This window comes from Theropithecus gelada, chromosome 14, assembly GCF_003255815.1.
Source record: "Theropithecus gelada isolate Dixy chromosome 14, Tgel_1.0, whole genome shotgun sequence".
Classification (NCBI taxonomy): domain Eukaryota; kingdom Metazoa; phylum Chordata; class Mammalia; order Primates; family Cercopithecidae; genus Theropithecus; species Theropithecus gelada.
The window spans coordinates 30,847,983-30,865,447 of record NC_037682.1 but is presented as its reverse complement, the minus strand read 5'-3'; the positions used below and the strand labels follow the sequence as shown (position 1 = coordinate 30,865,447).

General features: G+C 40.8%; 2 protein-coding genes across 5 annotated transcripts in view; one reads left to right on the top strand and one right to left on the bottom strand.

Annotated features, from left to right (window-relative positions):
• Positions 1-8,579, top strand: part of CAT (catalase) — a 35,336-nt gene extending 26,757 nt beyond the window's left edge. Inside the window, exons 11-13 of the mRNA XM_025356343.1 lie at positions 4,810-4,917; positions 7,488-7,571; positions 7,890-8,579. Coding sequence (XP_025212128.1) covers positions 4,810-4,917; positions 7,488-7,571; positions 7,890-7,955 — 258 coding nt within the window. The 3' untranslated portion in view covers positions 7,956-8,579. The remainder of the gene's footprint in view (positions 1-4,809; positions 4,918-7,487; positions 7,572-7,889) is intronic.
• A 7,056-nt stretch (positions 8,580-15,635) lies between these two features.
• ELF5 (E74 like ETS transcription factor 5) overlaps positions 15,636-17,465 on the bottom strand; it is a 34,773-nt gene continuing 32,943 nt past the window's right edge. For all 4 annotated transcript variants that reach the window (XM_025356732.1, XM_025356730.1, XM_025356731.1 and 1 more), the window contains one exon: positions 15,636-17,162. In XM_025356732.1, the coding sequence (XP_025212517.1) occupies positions 17,066-17,162 (97 nt within the window). In that variant the 3' untranslated portion in view covers positions 15,636-17,065. The remainder of the gene's footprint in view (positions 17,163-17,465) is intronic.

The window sequence follows — 17,465 nt, the reverse complement described above, 5'->3', positions numbered from 1 at the left end:
GCTGTTTCAGCACATGCTATGAAGGAGGCCCTCAGACTTGAAAGGGCCTGTGGGTGGGCAGCTGCCTCCTTAATGTGTCCAGTGCAACTTATATCACACACAATAAAATAATAAAGTTAAAAGTATAGTTGTTCTAGAGCTCTGTTTGAGCAGTTAGTGTTAAACTTAGTATTTAAATTAGATTAGAACCTATTTCTAGTTTCTCAGTTTGTGAGTGTGGGTTCCAAGTAAAAGATACTTAAATACATGAATTAATTCACTGTGAGGATATCTTTGCTTGAAAAGCATTTACGTATATACATATATATGTATATATATAAAAGAAATTACATTATTGTAGGATATAAACCATTTTTAGATGAGCTTAAAACATTTCCTGCAAACCTTTTATGTAACTGCATTATTTTTGGTGATGCAAATGACACCAAGTATGTTACAGTACATTCCCTGCCTCTCAAAGAATTTTGCCTATGTGAGGTCAATACAGGTATTAAACCAGCTGATACAACCCTTGCAAAACTTAACTAATGAGGCTATTGCTTATACATGAAAATTTATTATGTGGTCATCCTTATTTTATTGAGAGAGTTTCTTATCACTATATAGGATATAGTATAGTTTTTAAGTAATCACAGTACTATTGTTATAGATTCATAGCATAATTCTGTGATGATGTATCACATGGGAAATACATAAGAAGGTCCAGATTTATTCTCTTAAAAATGATTCACTTGGGCTTGCCTCTGTCTATGGCAGACTAGCTTGTATCATACTTACCATTTCATGGAGAACATTGAAAAGGTAGGTAAAATACATAAAGCATTTGTTTGAAGGCTTTGGAGAGCTAACAAAGCAACAAAGATTTAAAGGATCAAGATCAAAGATAGAAAAGAAGTGCAGAAAAAAAAGTGCAGAGAAGTAAATTTGACATTTGGTTTCCTCTTGAGGTATTTGTTAGTTTGTAAGCACTGGTCCAGAAGCTGAGTGGTGTTTACAGCAGTCTTACGAGTCTGAAGGGACAAAAATTGGAATTCAAGGTCTGCAAAGAAGCAGAGCCTCTAGTTACACTCAAGGCTTTCAGTTGAAATCCCTGAAGGGCCGTGCCTAGGAATAAGGGCAAACTTGAAATAAACTTGCTCTCACAAAACATGAAACACAACTTTGCCTCTGCTCAGTCTCAGATTGGATTAAGGTGATCTCTCTCTACGCCATCTGTCAGAAGCAAACAAAATTTTCTTTGGTGGAAAATAGAACCTCAAATGATTCTAGACCTTTTTATATGGAAATGTTCAGCATTCAACAATAAATGACAAGGCACCTAACACATTAAGACCTTCTGACTGAAAATCAAGAGGGAGAGAAAACCCCCTACAAACTGACAGTAGAAACAAACCTACTGAAGGCTTAAATAATGGAACTGTCAGATACAGGTTTTAAAATGACTGATTAATAGGTGTAAGAAAATAGATGACAGCATGAAGAATTTAGTAAGAGAACTTTAAGCTATAGAAAAAGAGTTGAATGGACATAACTAGAAAATGTAACAACTGAAATTAGAATTTAGTAGATGGCTTTTAAAGGAGGTTAACATGGCTGAAGAGAAGATTAGTGAATTGGAAGATAGAACAATAGATATTGTCAAGGCTACTTCATCTGAGGAGTTCGAGGCCGTAGTGAGCTATGATTGCTCTACTGCATTCCACCCCGGGTGACGGAATATGTACACATACTTTTTTTTTTTTTGTTTAACCCTTAAACCTGTAGGCTGGGTATGGTGGCTCACACCTGTAACCCCAGCACTTTGGCAGGCCAAGGCAAGTGGATCTCCTGAGATCAGGAGTTTGAAACCAGCCTGGCCAACGTGGTGAAACCCCATCTCTACAAAAAATACAAAAAAATTAGCTGGGCATGGTGGCAGGTGCCTGTAATCCCAGCTACTTGGGAGGCTGATGCAGGAGAATCACTTGAACTCGGGAGGTAGAGGTTGCAGCAAGCTGAGACTGCACCATTGCACTCCAACCTGGGCAACAAGAACAAAACTCTGTCTCAAAACAACAAGAACAAAAACCAAAACTAAAACAACAACAACAAAAAATGTTATTTGGTTCTTTTTCAAATCTACCTGTTTTTCTCCTCATATCCTGTTGTCTTAATAATATTCCTTTTTTGCATCTCTTTAAATGTGTGTGTTTATTTTAAAGCCTCTTTCCAATGATCATGTCTGTGATTCTTCCATCTATTATTGCATGTGTAATTTCTCATTGGGTTTCCTTGTATGTATTATAATTTTTCACTATGACTCATCTTCAACAGGAGTTATTTTCTGCAAAAGTACCAAATGTATCCTAGTTGTAAAAGTGATGAACTGAATCTCTGAGACAGCAAGGTTTTTTTTTAAAATGGATTTTATTCAGTGGTGTGTTGATAAATATTTAACAGCTGGCTACCTGGGGAGAAAGCCCTGGTTTGTAGTGTTTATCCATTTTCATGGTGGAAATATTTCATAGGGCTGATTTCAGGCTACTAACGTGATGTCACTAAACCTGTGGCATTGCAAAATGATGTACTATATCACTGTTACGTAGTATTTCCCCCATAGTGATACAGTAGACACAAATGACTTCAAAAACATAGGTAATATTTATTAATTAGGAAATAATGTTTTGAGTATTACTTTTGTTTGTACTATACTTAATTATAAGTTTATGTAATTTAATCTTTATAATGGCTGTGTTTCTACTGTCATAAGCAAGCTGGCTGCAGCATTCCCCTGGAATTGCAGGAACAAATTCTTACACTTCAAGATGTTCAAGATTGTAGATTGAGGTGACAGACTGAGGTGTAGATTGAGGTTCAAGATGGCAAATTGAGCTGACACGGGAGGCCTTTCTTCTACTTCTCACATATAGACATGCTAAATTAAGTTTTTTTATTTGTTTTATTTTTTACTGTCCCAGTTTTCCCATAGAAAGATTAATTTTTTTAAAATAATGTAGCTGGGCTAAAAAAACAAGAAAGTTTTAATTTCCAAGTCCCACAAATGAAAAAGGAATCAGAGTAGTGCATGAACATTGAAAGTATATATTGTGTAATGGTAACCAGACCTGATTTGTACCTTATGAAGATTTTATGCCTCAAAGGGGTTAGGAGTTGAGGCCACAGGCTTCACATTTTTCACAGAACTAGAGCTCAGCTCTTGGCATAATGGTGAGAACCAGGAAAGGGCACCTCAACTACCCATCAGACTGAGGATGCAGCTTGGAAGCATGTGGGCTCTGAATGGAAGCAGTCAACTCCAAGAAATTGGGAGTCCTTCCCCTATGCTGTGCTCAAATGAGGTCCCTGCATTCTTACTCCAGTTGGAACCATGAAAGACCTTAACTGAGAAACAAGTGAATCGGTGAACCCTGTTAGGTCTTTGCAGAGATGAGAAAATCACCACAGGAAGACACTTTTACAACTAGGATACATTTGGTACTTCTGCAGAAGATAACTCCTGTTGAAGATGAGTTATAGTGAAAAATTATAATACATACAAGGAAATCTAATGAGAAATTACACATGCAATAATAGATGGAAGAATCATAGACATGATCATTGGAAAGAGGCTTTAAAATAAACATACATATTTAAAGAGATGCAAAAAGGGAATATTATTAAGACAATAGGATATGAGGAGAAAAACAGGTAAATTTGAAAAAGAACCAAATAATATTTTCTAGAAACAAAAATTACTATCCATGAAATAAAAACTCAACAGATATTTCACGTTTGAAATAGAAACTCAAATGTGACCCAGTCAATGTTTTCACAAAATATGTCAAATACAGCTGAAGAGAGAATTAGTGAATTGGAGATAGGCCTGAGAAAATCCCCAGGATATAGTACTTTGATTAGATTGTGTTATGTCTGATTAACTTCGGTAGCAGGTTTAAACTTTACTCAAAAATTTAAAAACATAATTATAGCCTGATATTTGATGACTTAGGGAAATGATGCATCTCTTAATATGTTATGAAGGTGATACTTTGGATAATTGGATATTATTGGACTTTATAAACATTAATAGAACAGCACATAGAACAGAGTCTGGCACATTATAGATACTCAATATTTGTTGAATGAGTGGAATGAATGAATGAAATGTAAGAATAAAATCATAGCTACAACGTGTTTCAGAATTGGGCAGAGGCTGCTTGGATTCACATACCTGATACTAAGCTCCTATTTTTCATTTTAATTTATGGATATTTATTTTAGAGGCAAACCCAATAATCTAGCAAAATATCACTATTCATATGTTTTGCCTAAGAAATATTGGCTTCTGAATAACTATAGATGCACATGTATAAATGAAGTAGTTTTTAGATATATTATCTCTCTCTATATATAATTACATATCTATATATCAAATTATATCTCTAGCTAAATTAGTTTTTATTTTCCTCCATGGTTCTGGGTGAATTGAACAAAGGTTGTATTGTGCTAAGTTTACATTCAAAGGCAGCTTGCACATTTTAGACTTGTCAGTATTAAGCATGTGGTGAGGTTTTAAATTGTAGATCTATTTATAAGAGATTTATAGCAGTTACTATAAAGGATATTAAGAGCTATTAATAAATGAATTTTACTTATTTTGCTTAAAACAAGAAATGAACACAACCCAAATGACAGTTTAGTTAGTAATTTAAAATTATTCTTAAATTCTAACTTTTTTTATCATTGATTTCATAAGTGTTGTAGTAGGTGAACTTTGTTGGTGATAAACTGGTGATTCGAGTCTCTGCACTTGCTCTTTTCCCTGAGCAGGTGCGGGAATTCTATGTGAACGTGCTGAATGAGGAACAGAGGAAACGTCTGTGTGAGAACATTGCAGGCCACCTGAAAGATGCCCAAATTTTCATCCAAAAGAAAGCGGTGAGTCTTTGTAAGCTGAAGGGTGCCCTCTGCTGGCATGGGAAGACAGTGCAGCTGTGTGGGAGAACCCTAAAAAGAAAGTGCCATTTCTATTGTACTTGACCTAGGAGGACTTAAAAAAAAAAAAAAAAATACTAGTAATCCCCAACCAACTTCTGATTATTTTCTTTCCGTGTTTTATCTGGTCTGGCATATCCATTGGTCCTTTGCTGTTTGTCCAATGTGTACTAATTTAGTTGTGTTCAGAGTGAATTTTATCCTATGCTGTTTAATTCGGCTGCAGCCAAGTTCTCTGCAAGATAGTAAATGTCCAATATCAAAATGTGAGTCCTGCTGCAATTCTACTTAAACTTTGGATAATAATAAATATATCAGCTGGTGTGATGGCATGTACCTGTAGTCCTAACTACTTGGGAGCTTGAGGTGGGAGGATCGCTTGAGCCCAGGAGTACAGGGCCAGCCTGGACAACATGGGAAGACCCTGTCTCTAAAATCAATCAGTCAATCTGTCTGCCTGTCTTTCTTTTTTGCATTTTTATGGTTTGAAACCTGCCTAAAGGCTTAATGTCATGATACCTCGATCCTCCTTCAGATGCAAACTAGAAATTTGCATGATTTCTGGAATGAGAACTGCAGTGCTTCCAAAAGGCAGGCTGGACTTTCGTGCTAAGGTGCTGGGGTATTTCTGATGGTCGCTCATCGAGCTGCATGAAGCCCTCTCACTTCTGGTTTCCTAGCCTGTCCCAGAGCTAAGCTTTTTGCAATCTAGAAATCCCCCTTTTTCCTTGGCCCCTAGTTGCTTCTCCTCTGTTCCCAGGGGCAGCTGGGCTAGCAGCTGTCTGGGCTGTGTCCAAGGGCCTGGGTTCAAGTATCAGCAGAGAGCCTGACGGGCGCTCTGTGCAGTAGGCAGGGCGGGATTTATCTTCTTTTACTGGAGAGAATGGATAAGACAGCTTGCAAGTAGCAGAACTGAGCTGGAACCCTTGGCATTCTGCTTTCACATATGCTGAAACTGTAAGGCTTTTATGGGTTCCCAGTGCCATGCCTCCTCTTGCTGTCTGCTGGGGAATTCCTGCCTGAAGTATGTGGAGTTGCGCTGCCATGTACCAGTGTTCTTGTATCCTTCACATTAACTTTAGGCTGTGTCTGGGCCCGTTTCTCAATATAAATCGCTGTAACTTGTTAAGCGCGTACTCTGAGGTCAGCTGTTTCCATGCAGTAAATGCAGCTCACCTCTCGGCATTTTTCTCACAGCATCCTGTGAGGTAGGTTGTGTGGGTTTTTTGTTTTTTTTTTAAAGATGAAGTCTTGTTCTGTCACCCAGGCTGGAGTGCAGTGGCATGATCTCAGCTCACTGCAACCTCTGCCTCCTGGGTTCAAGAGATTTTCCTGCCTCAGCCTCCCCAGTAGCTTGGACTTCAGGCATGCCCCACCGTGCCCGACTAATTTTTGTGTTTTTAGTAGAGATGGGGTCTTGCCATGTTAGCCAGACTGGTCTTGAACTCCTGACCTCAGGTGATCCACCCACCTCGGCCTCCCAAAGTGCTGGGATTACAGGTGTGAGCCACTGCGCCTGGCCTAGGTTGTATGCGCATTTTTCCCCAACAATAAGCAATTCTCTAATTCTTTGACAGCAACTGTGTGTCCTATAACTCAATTCAATTCTAACAGTAACTCCTGGAGCCAGAGTCAGAACCCAGAGATTTAGGGGTCAGTTGCCACTTTAGATGACAAATGAGGTACCCTGGCTATACACACTTCTGCAGATTCTGACTGCAAATTAGGGGTTCACACGCACTTTCCTCAGGTTTGATAATTTGCTGGAAAGACTCATAAAACTCGGGAAAATGATTTACTTATGATTACCGATTTATTATAAAGAATATAGCCAAATGGAAGAGGGGCACGGGGGAAGGCCTCAGAGCTTCTCTGCCTCCCTGGGTGGACCGCCCTTCCAGCTCCTGGAGTGTGCACCAATCCAGACGCTCGCTGACCTTGCCAGTTGCAGGTTTTTCTGGAGGTTTTATGACATAGGCATGATTGATGAAATTATTGGCTATGGGTGACTGAACACAATCTCCAGCCCCTCTCGCCTCCCTGGAGGTTTGGGGGTGGGGCTGGAAGTTCTAACCTTCTGGTCGCATGCTTGTTCTTCCTGGTGCCAGCCTCCATCAGGAAGCTATCTAGGCCCCCATGGATCATCTTAGTAGTATATAAAAGACAGTAAATTCGAAGGGTTTTAGATCTGTGTCGGGAATGGGGGACAAAGACCAAATAGTATTTTTTAAATTATACTGATTAGGTGTCATTTTCTTGCGCATTTCGGCAGAGGGACATAAGCTCCGATAAGTTAAGTGACCTGTCCGAGGTTGCTCAGCCAGTATAGGTCAGAGCGTTCACTGGACCTGCGTCTTAACTCTGAGGCTGGCGTTGTTAAACACCGGTAGTACTGCCTCCTGCTGAAACATCTTTCCTCCCCTGTAGAGTAAACACTGGGAAACCACAGTCACTGGGGGGTGATATAGTAGGGAGTTAGAGTAACGCTTGCATTTATTTTCTTTTGGCCTTAGGTCAAGAACTTCACTGAGGTCCACCCTGAATACGGGGCCCGCATCCAGACTCTTCTGGACAAGTACAATGCTGAGAAGCCTAAGGTAAGCTGGGAGCAGCCTGGCCACGCAGAGGCCGGGTTGGAGTAGGCGCGGCTTAGTTACCACTCAGCATTACAGTCTGCAGGGGCCATTACCTGCCACTGTTAGATTTCTTAAGCAGCTGTGCAGAAATTCATTTGAGAGATGAAAGAAGTCACCAGCAAAACACATACTCTTCATTTTAGCCCTGGGCAATTTAAGACAGTTAAAGTGAATGAATTCTGAATTATTATTTTTATTTGCATACATATTAAAACTAAGTAAATATCACGTTGCTTCGTATGACGTGATTAACCTGCCCATCTTGTTCTCTTAAAACAGAATGCGATTCACACCTTTGTGCAGTCTGAGTCTCACTTGGCTGCAAGGGAGAAGGCAAATCTGTGAGGCCGGGGCCCTGCGCCTGTGCAGCGAAGCTTAGTGTTCACCTGTGTAACCCGCTCATCACTGGATGAAGATTCTCCGGTGCTAGATGCGCAAATGCAAGCTAGTGGCTTCAAAATAGAGAATCCCGCTTTCCATAGCAGATCGTGTAACAATTTTAATGCTCTTTCCCCAGGGGAAAATGAAGGTTAGGATTTAACAGTCATTTAAAAACAAATTTGTTTTGATAGTTGGTTGGATTATTCATTTAAAATGATTAGAAGGAGAGTTTCTAGCTAGAAATATGATTTTATTTGATAAAATTTTTTGAAATTATGTATGTTTACATATCACCTCATGGCCTATTATATTAAAATATGGCTATAATTATATAAAAAGGAAAGATAAAGATGATCCACTCAAAAGTTTTTATTTTTCTAAGGTTCTCATAGGAAAAGCACATTTAATACACCAGTGTCGTCAGAAAATAACTTGAGCACCATCATGGTTTAATGTTTATTCCTGATTATAATTGATCAAATTCATTTTTTTCACTTGAAATTACATTAATGTTAATTTGCACTGATTTCGCAACAGATCAATTTGTAATTGCTTACATCTTTACAATAAATAATCCGTATATAAGAATAGAGATGGTATTTGATTTCTTTCGACTCCATGTATAACTGTAAACTGCCACCAGACTCTTAATTTGAACATCATCATTTTCAGATATTTACCCTTAAAAATGGAAATGCCAGTATCTCGAGGACACCATGTTATTTGTTTAAATCTATAGCCTTTGGACAGCCTTCTGAGCCACTGATAAAATAGCAAATGCCCTAACTTTGAAAATTACTTAAATCTCTTGTGCATTCGCTCACTTACCTATGATTGAGTTTTTAAAATATGGGCTCAGAACCACTAGTTACTTTCCTCTTCCTTCTTTTTAAAACCCATATTTGCCTATCATGGTTGAAAATCACATGGAAGACTTTAAAGATGAGTTCTGAATACTAAGTGAAAATTTGTTTTCCTTGAAAATCTTTATTCCATTCATATTCAAAACCAGTTTGTGCCGGGTGTGGTGGCTCATGCCTGTAATCCCAGCACTTTGGGAAGCCAAGACAGAAGGATCACTTGAACTCAGGAGTTTGAGACCAGCCTGGGCAACATGGCAAAGCCCTGTCTGTACAAAAAATAGAAAAATTAGCCGAGTGTGGTAGCTCATGCCTGTAGTCCCAGCTACTAGGGAGGCTGAGGCGGGAGGATCTCTTGAGCTCAAGAGGTTGAGCCTGCAGTGAGCCATGATTGCACCACTGCACTCCAGCCTGGGCAACAGAGTGAGACCTTGTCTCAAAACAACAACAAGAACAACAACTAAAAACAAAACAAAAAACCAAACCAGTTTGTACTTTCAGGAGTTCCTAAGTTACAGGCTTTAGGAAACCATTAGACCACTAACAGACAGATACAAACTCATTCTTGGTCTTTTAGCTCAAATTTCTTTACTCCTCTGTCAAACCCTCCTGCCTGAATTCCCCCTGTATTTGAGTACGCTTTGAGACTGTTACATTTGTAGACATAGAAAAATAGATTTATTGGGTTGGGTGCAGCGGCTCATGCCTGTAAACCCAGCACTTTGGGAGGCCAAGGCTGGTGGATCACCTGAGGTCAGGAGTTTGAGATCAGCCTGGCCGACGTGGTGAAACCCCATTTCTACTAAAAATACAAAAATTAGCTGCATGTGGTGGCGTGCACCTGTAATCCCAGCTACTCGTGAGGCTGAGGCGGGAGAATCGCTTGGACCCGGGAGGCGGAGGTTGCAGTGAGCCGAGATTGCACCGCTGCGCTTTTTATTTGGAAAGGTGAGAACTTCTGGAGATGGTTGGTGGTGATGGCTGCACAACAGTGTGAATGTATTTAATGCTACTGAACTGTACACCTACAAATGGCTAAATGGTAAGTTTTGTGTATATTTTACCACATAAAAAGTATCTAGCGGTCCATTCTTAGTCCTTGTCTTACATGGCCTCTCAGCAGTGTTTGACACAGTTGGTCATTCACACTGCCTTCTTCATTATTTATTTATTTTAGAGATGGCGTATCATCATGTTGCCCAGGCTGGCCTCAGCCTCCCGAGTAACTCGGACTACAGGCACACGTCACCATGCACAGCTCTCCTCCTCCCCCTCCCTTTCTCCTCCTCCTCCTTATTCTTCTTCCTCCTCATCCTCTCTCTTCTTGTCCTTCTTGCCCTCATCCTCCACCTTTTTTTCTTTTCTTCCTTCTTCCTTTTTTCTTCTCTTTTTAAAAATAAGAGCTTTATTGAGATATAATTCACATACCATAAAAACCACCCATTTAAAGTAAAGTGTACGAGTAAATTTTTTTGTATATTCACAGAATTGTGCGGCTAGCACCATAATCAATTTTAGAGCATTTTCATCACCCCAATTAGCAGCCACTCTACATTTCTTTCTTAACCTTGCCCCCAGCCCTCAGCCATCATGAATCTAAGATTTGCCTGCTCTGCACATTTCACTTAAATGGAATCATACAGTATGTGGTCTTTTGTGACTGGCTTCTTTCACTCAGCATAATATTTTCAAGATTCTTACACATTGTAGCATCTATGAGTGCTTCATTTTTTAAATTGCCAAATAATATTCCACTGTATGAATTTACTATGTTTTATTTATCCATTTATCATTTGATGGACATTTGGGCTGTTTCTACTTTTTGGCTATTATGAATAGTGCTGGTATGAACATTTATGTACATATTTTTGTGTGGACATAACATTTTCATTTCTTGCATCCTCATCTTAAAAGGTGTTTTTCGGGCTGGCTGTGGTGGCTTCTACCTGTAATCCCAGCACTTTGGGAGGCTGAGGCAGATGGATCATGAGGTCAGGAGTTCGAGAGCAGCCTGGCCACTATGGTGAAACCCCATCTGTAATAAAAATACAAAAAAAATTAGCTGGGCATGGTGGCGGGTGCCTGTAATCCCAGCCACTTGGAGGCTGAGGCAGGAAAATTGCTTGAACCCAGGAGGCGGAGGTTGCAGTGAGCTGAGATTGCGCCACTGCACTCCAGCCTGGGTGACACAGCGAGACTCTGTCTCAAAAAAAAGGGTGTTTTTCACCTATACTGTGCCACACCACTATCTAAAAATGTAAATATTAGACTCCTAATATTTAAAAATCTGTTCTTTTGTTGTGTCAAGCACCCTTGACATAAGTAACTCCATCTTAGAAAGATACTCCATCTTAGAAAGATACTCCATCTTATATTTCACAGGGCACTTTGCCAACAGGGACAAGATGTTTGCTTAATAAATAAAGACTGCATCCAACCAGATGAGGACATCAACAAGCATACTTTTCCACTATCAGTCCTCACCAGAGGACTGTGGCTATAAAAAGAAACAGGACTTGTGCAGCTCTAAGTGGCCATCTTAACTAACACCATCTTGCTGTTAATCGTGATAATCACCTGGCATCTGCCACTGAAGGCTCTTGGACTGCCTGGCCCAGTCCAGGAGATTCTTTTTGCCTTAGTTGCTCTCCCTGAACTGATTCATTAACCCTTTTTCCCTATCCTTCTTCTTTCGATGTTAAATGTTACTTTGTTGTGGAATGTTTATAACATTTACATTTTAAGTATACTATTATGTATGGTCTGCCGTATTGACTGACTTGTGGAGTGGCTTGAGCCTGTGTGCCTGCAGCTCTGACTACTGAGTGAATGGGAAGCACTGAGGCAAACTGCCTCCTTGGGAACTCCATGACGCTCCTGGCTTTTGTGATTGAGATTACTTTAATGAAAGTCAGACATTGTGGAAAGACACAAATGTGCATGGACCTGGTCATCTCTGACCTCATGTTGCTTGTGAGACTTGTTCTTCTAAAAGGAGGACTCGGTCTGGGCTTTTAGAAACACTGTGAAGGATCGCCTAGTTTGTTTCATATTAAATTGTCAGAATTTTGGTTTAAAAACACATTAATTCGACCAGGCATGGTGGTTCATGCCTGTATGCCCAGCACTTTGGGAGGCTGAGGTGGGGAGATCATTTGAAGTCAGGAGTTTGAGACCAGCATGACCAACATGTTGAAACCCCGTCTTTAGTAAAAATGCAAAAAATTAGCTAGACGTGGTGGTGCACACCTGTAGTCCCAGCTACTTAGGAGACTGAGGTAGGAGAATTGCTTGAACTTGGGAGGCGGAGGTTGCAGCGAGCCAAGAGTGTGCCACTGCACGCCAGCCTGGGCAACAGAGTGAGACTCAATCACGAAAAACAAAAACAAAACCAATCACATTAATTTTTTTCTTTCCTGGATAAAGGGCATCACTCTGATTTGTGATCTGTGCTAAAGAAGTGTTTTTTTTTTTTTTTTTTTTGAGACGGAGTCTCGCTCTGCCGCCCAGGCTGGAGTGCAGTGGCTGGATCTCAGCTCACTGCAAGCTCCGCCTTCCGGGTTCACGCCATTCTCCTGCCTCAGCCTCCCGAGTAGTTCGGACTACAGGCACCCGCCACCGCGCCTGGCTAGTTTTTTTTTCGTATTTTTTAGTAGAGACGGGGTTTCACCGTGTTAGCCAGGATGGTCTCGATCTCCTGACCTCGTGATCCGCCCGTCTCGGCCTCTCAAAGTGCTGGGATTACAGGCTTGAGCCACCGCGCCCGGCCGAAGTGTTTTAAGAACTTCTTAGCACTCACTTTTCTGGGAAAAAGCCACAAGCAAGCTACTTGGGCCATTTCTTTGCCTGTTAGTTGATGGCATTACCAAAGCGCAAAGGGCCAGATTCTACTTTAAACTCTCTGGTAAGTCAAGCTGAAGGCCTTAACTTTTTTTTTTGTTTGTTTTTTGTTTTAATCAGCTCTTTTAAAGATGTGAAGGGTTAGTTAGTGGAAGTCAACTAAAAAAGTTCTGTACAATTTTTTTTTTTTTTTTTTTTTTTTAGGTGGATTCTCACTTTCCTGCCCAGGTTGGAGTGCAGTGGCACGATCTTGGCTCACTGCAACCTCCGCCTCTGTAATCGCTTGAATCGAGTTCAAGTGATTCTGGTTTCTCAGGCCCCGAGTAGCTGGGATTACAGATACACCCCACCATGTCCAGCTAATTTTTGTATTTTTAGTAGTGACAGAGTTTCACCATGTTCAGGCCAGGCTGACCTTGAATTCCTGACCTCAAGTGATCTGCCCGCCTTGGCCTTTCAAAGTACTGGGATTACAGGTATGAGCCACTGCACCTGGCCAGCTCTGTATAATTTTGAACCTCTGAAAAAGGTAAACAATCACATATTAATATATGGAAAGTTTGCTATGGAAAGCTGTATTGCAGATCCTTTTAACAAAGGAAGTACTTATTCCCTCATTTGACTATTTGATAAGCGAATTTTGCATTATCTATTGCTTTAATTTTTTTGTTGTTTTGCTTTGGTATTGTTTGCTCAAAGTGTAGCAGTGTGTTTATTAATTTATTTGAGACAGCATCTCACTCTGTCACTCAGACTTGAGTGCAGTGGTGCAATCACAGCTTACTGCAGCCTCAACCACCTGGGCTCAAGCTATCCTCCCGCCTCAGCCTCCCTAGTAGCTGGGACTATACGTGCACACCCCCATGCCCAGCCAATTTTTGTAATTTTTGTAGAGATGGGGTTTTGTCATATTGGCCAGGCTGGTCTCGAACTCTTAAGCTCAAGTGATCTGCCTGTCTTTGCCTCCCAAAGTTCTGGGATTACAGGTGTGTGCCACGGTGCTAGGCTAAGTGTAGCATTTTAAACAGTCCCTTGTATTTTCTGTCCTTCAATGAATTGTATTATGGAGCTATATGTTTAAGTAAAACTCTTACTTTAAAGAGTGTGGTGAATTGGACAGTGATCCCCCAAAAGATATATCCATGTTCTAATCCCTGGAACCTGTGAGTGTGACTCATTTGGAAAAAGGATTTTTGCAATGTCATAAGTTACAGATCAAGAGGAGGCTGGGTGTGGTGGCTCATGCTTGTAATCCCAGCACTTTGGGAGGCCTGGACAGGTGAATCACTTGAGGTCAGGAGTTCGAGATCTGCCTGGCCAACATGGTAAAACCCCATCTCTACTAAAAAATACAAAAAATTAGCTGGGCATGGTGGTGTGTGCCTGGAGCTCCAGGTAGTTGGGAGGCTGAGGCAGGAGAATCGCTTGAACCCGGGAGGCAGAGGATGCAGTGAGCCAAGATTGCACCACTGCACTCCAGCCTGGGTGACAAGAGCGAAACTTTGTCTCAAAAAAAAAAATCAAGAGGAAGTTATCCTGATTACTTAGGTGAGGCCTAAATCAAATAATAAGTGTCCTTCTAAGAGACCAAAGGGTAGAAGAAGGAGCAGGTTATGTGAAGACTGAGGCAGAGATTGGAGTTTTTCAGCCACAAGTCACAAAATGGCGTGGAGTCACCAGAAGCAGGAAGAAGAAGGGAAGGATTCTTTTTTCTTCTTTTTTTTTCTTTTCTTTTTCTTTTTGGAAGAATTCTTTCTTAGACCCTATGGCTTCCTTGATTTCAGACTTGTAGCCTCCAGAACGGCAAGAGAAGACATTTCTGTTGTTTTAAGCCACCAATTTTGGTAATTTTTCACAGGCAGCCCTAGAAAGCTAATCCAAAGAGGATGCTAGTTTAATGGTTTCCTAAAATGAAAATTTCTTGAGTAGCAAGAAGGATGAATGTTTTTGTTCTCTGAACTGCTTGGTGCCCGGGGGTGGGAGGGAAAGCATCCACATCTAGCCAGTGTGTTTCTCTGCAGTCCTGCCCACTTCTGCCTGTTTGCCCCACCCCAGTCCCTGCCATGCCTCTGAGCTGCTTGGCTCTGCTTTATTGTCACTGCCAAGCTCTTGCCTGAAAACTCCCCATTCCCCCCGTTAGCTGATTTCTCTTCTCCTGGACAGTCTTTCCTTTCATCCTGACTGGTCCATTAACATGGTACTTACCTCTTCAGATGGCCAGGACATGGGTCCCACATTCAAAATGTAAAGGCATTCTGGATGCTTTAACAACAACCATCAGTAGTGCAAGAACAAAGTTGAATGACAGCTGACAACCTGTATGTCCAGAAGGCAGTAGAAAGTGACCAAATCCTCTGTGCAAAGGTGCAACTTCAATTTAGCTCCAGGAAATTAACACCACAAGAGACTGAGAAACTAGTGTTGCCAGATATGATTTTAAAAGAGAAGCTAGAAATCTGGATTTTTAGGTGAATCTTTCGATTTCTAAATAAGGCAATGAAGTCACAGTAAGAAATAAAAGAAAAGCTCAAAAAAACAGACAATGCTATGTGCACCAAACAAAAATGGATCTGTAGGCTATGCGCGCCAATGAACTCCATTTTGTGATGGGAACCTCTGTCTTACGATATTAAAGGTGGAGGGTAAGATTACACCATATATTTCTTGCATCTTTTTGGGCTCTTTAAAAATCTCCAGCCTGCTGGGTGTGGTGTGGATGTAGCAAAGGTTCATAGTAATCCAGGTACTTGGGAGGTTGAGATGGGAGGATCTCCTGAGCCCAGGAGTTCAAGGCCAGCTTGGGCAACAAGCAAAAACCCATCTCCAAAAATAAAAGATAAATCTCCAACCACAACTGCTAGGAAATGGAAGAGTCACCAAAGGTTTTACAGGTTGTCAGTGTTTTGCTGAGCCTACCATGCTGAATTGAACGATACACAGACAGTTGAACATGTTAAATACTTTATTCACATTGTTTACAAACTATATCCACCTGGAAAACACATGAATCCAAAAACAGATTATTTTACAGTAATTCACATTTTTTAAAACAGGTTACTTTGAAGTTCAACTTTAAGTACGGAGGTCTTCAGCCTGTACAGCGGTTCAGTGCCTCACCAATTGATTCCTGCTCTGGTGAAATAGAAGTCCTAGGGGCAGTCCACCTAGCTGTAAGCCACTAATAACTTACATTCCAGTGATTGATGAGAAAATGTCAGCGCAGACTTTAACCCATGAACATTTATTGGTGTAAATTCACTGTCACTATTTTTGTCAAGGGAGTATGTGTTTCAGCATTTGAATACACATCAGGTAGGAAGACAAAACAAAGACTCGCAATTTAATTGACCGTTACAGAGTTGTTAGGACATTTCCGGTTTTATAAATGTTTAACATCTGGACCAGAGATAGAATCAATGAATTATGATTTTATTGTGTTGACAGCTTGAATCATAGAAACAGCAGTGATTTGGTAATTGATGCCAGTGTCTGTTGACTAACTCTGCATATCAGATGTCAGCCATCAGTTAGAAGGGGTAATAAACTCAGCAACAATTAATAATGTGGTTAATGTTAAGTGTTTAAGTCCAGAAAGATGTCTGTGGAAGTTTTGCTGAGTGGTCAAAAAGATGCTCTGGTTAAGAAACTTACTATGAAGTTATTTTAAATCCAATTATGTCCCAGTTCGATGGCTCAGCTCTTTCACTAATTAAGATACTTTTCTGCCCAGGTGCCGTGGCTCACACGTGTAATCATAGTACTTTGGGAGGCCGAGGTGGGAGGATCGCTTGAGCCTAGGAGTTCAAGACCAGCCCCAGGCAACATAGCGAGAACCCGTCTCAAAAAAAAAAAAAGGATAGTTTTCTATGGATTTTTGACTTTAATAATTTAAAATCTGAAGTATGAATGTCTTATATCTCACCCTCTTCTACCATAACCTGCAAACTAATCATGCTTTCCCCCACCTTTGGTGAGCTGCCACAGTTATTTGAACACTTTTGAACCTTTGGGATGGGAGTATCGGATGTGTCTCTAATGGCAGAATTGAATAGTTTTTCTCTGATCAGCACCAATGGCATGGGCTGTTGTCATTCCACAACTCAAGGAAAATAACGTTTGATCAAGGCACCACAAAAGATCGTCCCCTCATCCCCTTACGGAGAAGAAAGGATTTCTTAAGAGTCGCTGCTGTCACCCCCCATAGACAACAACTGTGAATCCAAATGTAAGCTGAGATGTGGAGAAATTTTATCAGCATGTTTGCAGGTTAAAAAGAAGAGAGAGAGAAGAAAATGAAGCCTTTCCAATGTCTGTTGCAATCTGATTGTTTTAAAAGACAGAAATCCATAAAATGAGCTTGATGCCTGGAGCAGATCATAGCTTATCTTCTTGCCACCCGTGTGCATTTTTTCCAAATTTGTACACTAACCTTCGGTCGACCCGCTCCAGAATTCCTGTTTTATAGTAGTATCTGAAAAAGCAAGCAGAAGAGAAATTCTGGGAGAGCTTGCACCCTAGGAAAACAACAGAACACAAACACTGTCTCCTCATTCCTCTCAGGTGACAAGGCTGGTCTTTGGTTACCCTGGTATTTTCACGCCCTGTTATCAACTTACACTTAAACCTTTCACAGACATCTTGAAGACTGAAACTCACCATTCTCAGTTCAAAACGTGTTTTTGTGTGTGTGTGTGTGGGTGTGCGAGATGGCCTGGATTCAGAGTGATCCCTGGGGAATACTGCCAAGAATGCTAAGGATGGCGCGTCAAGTTAC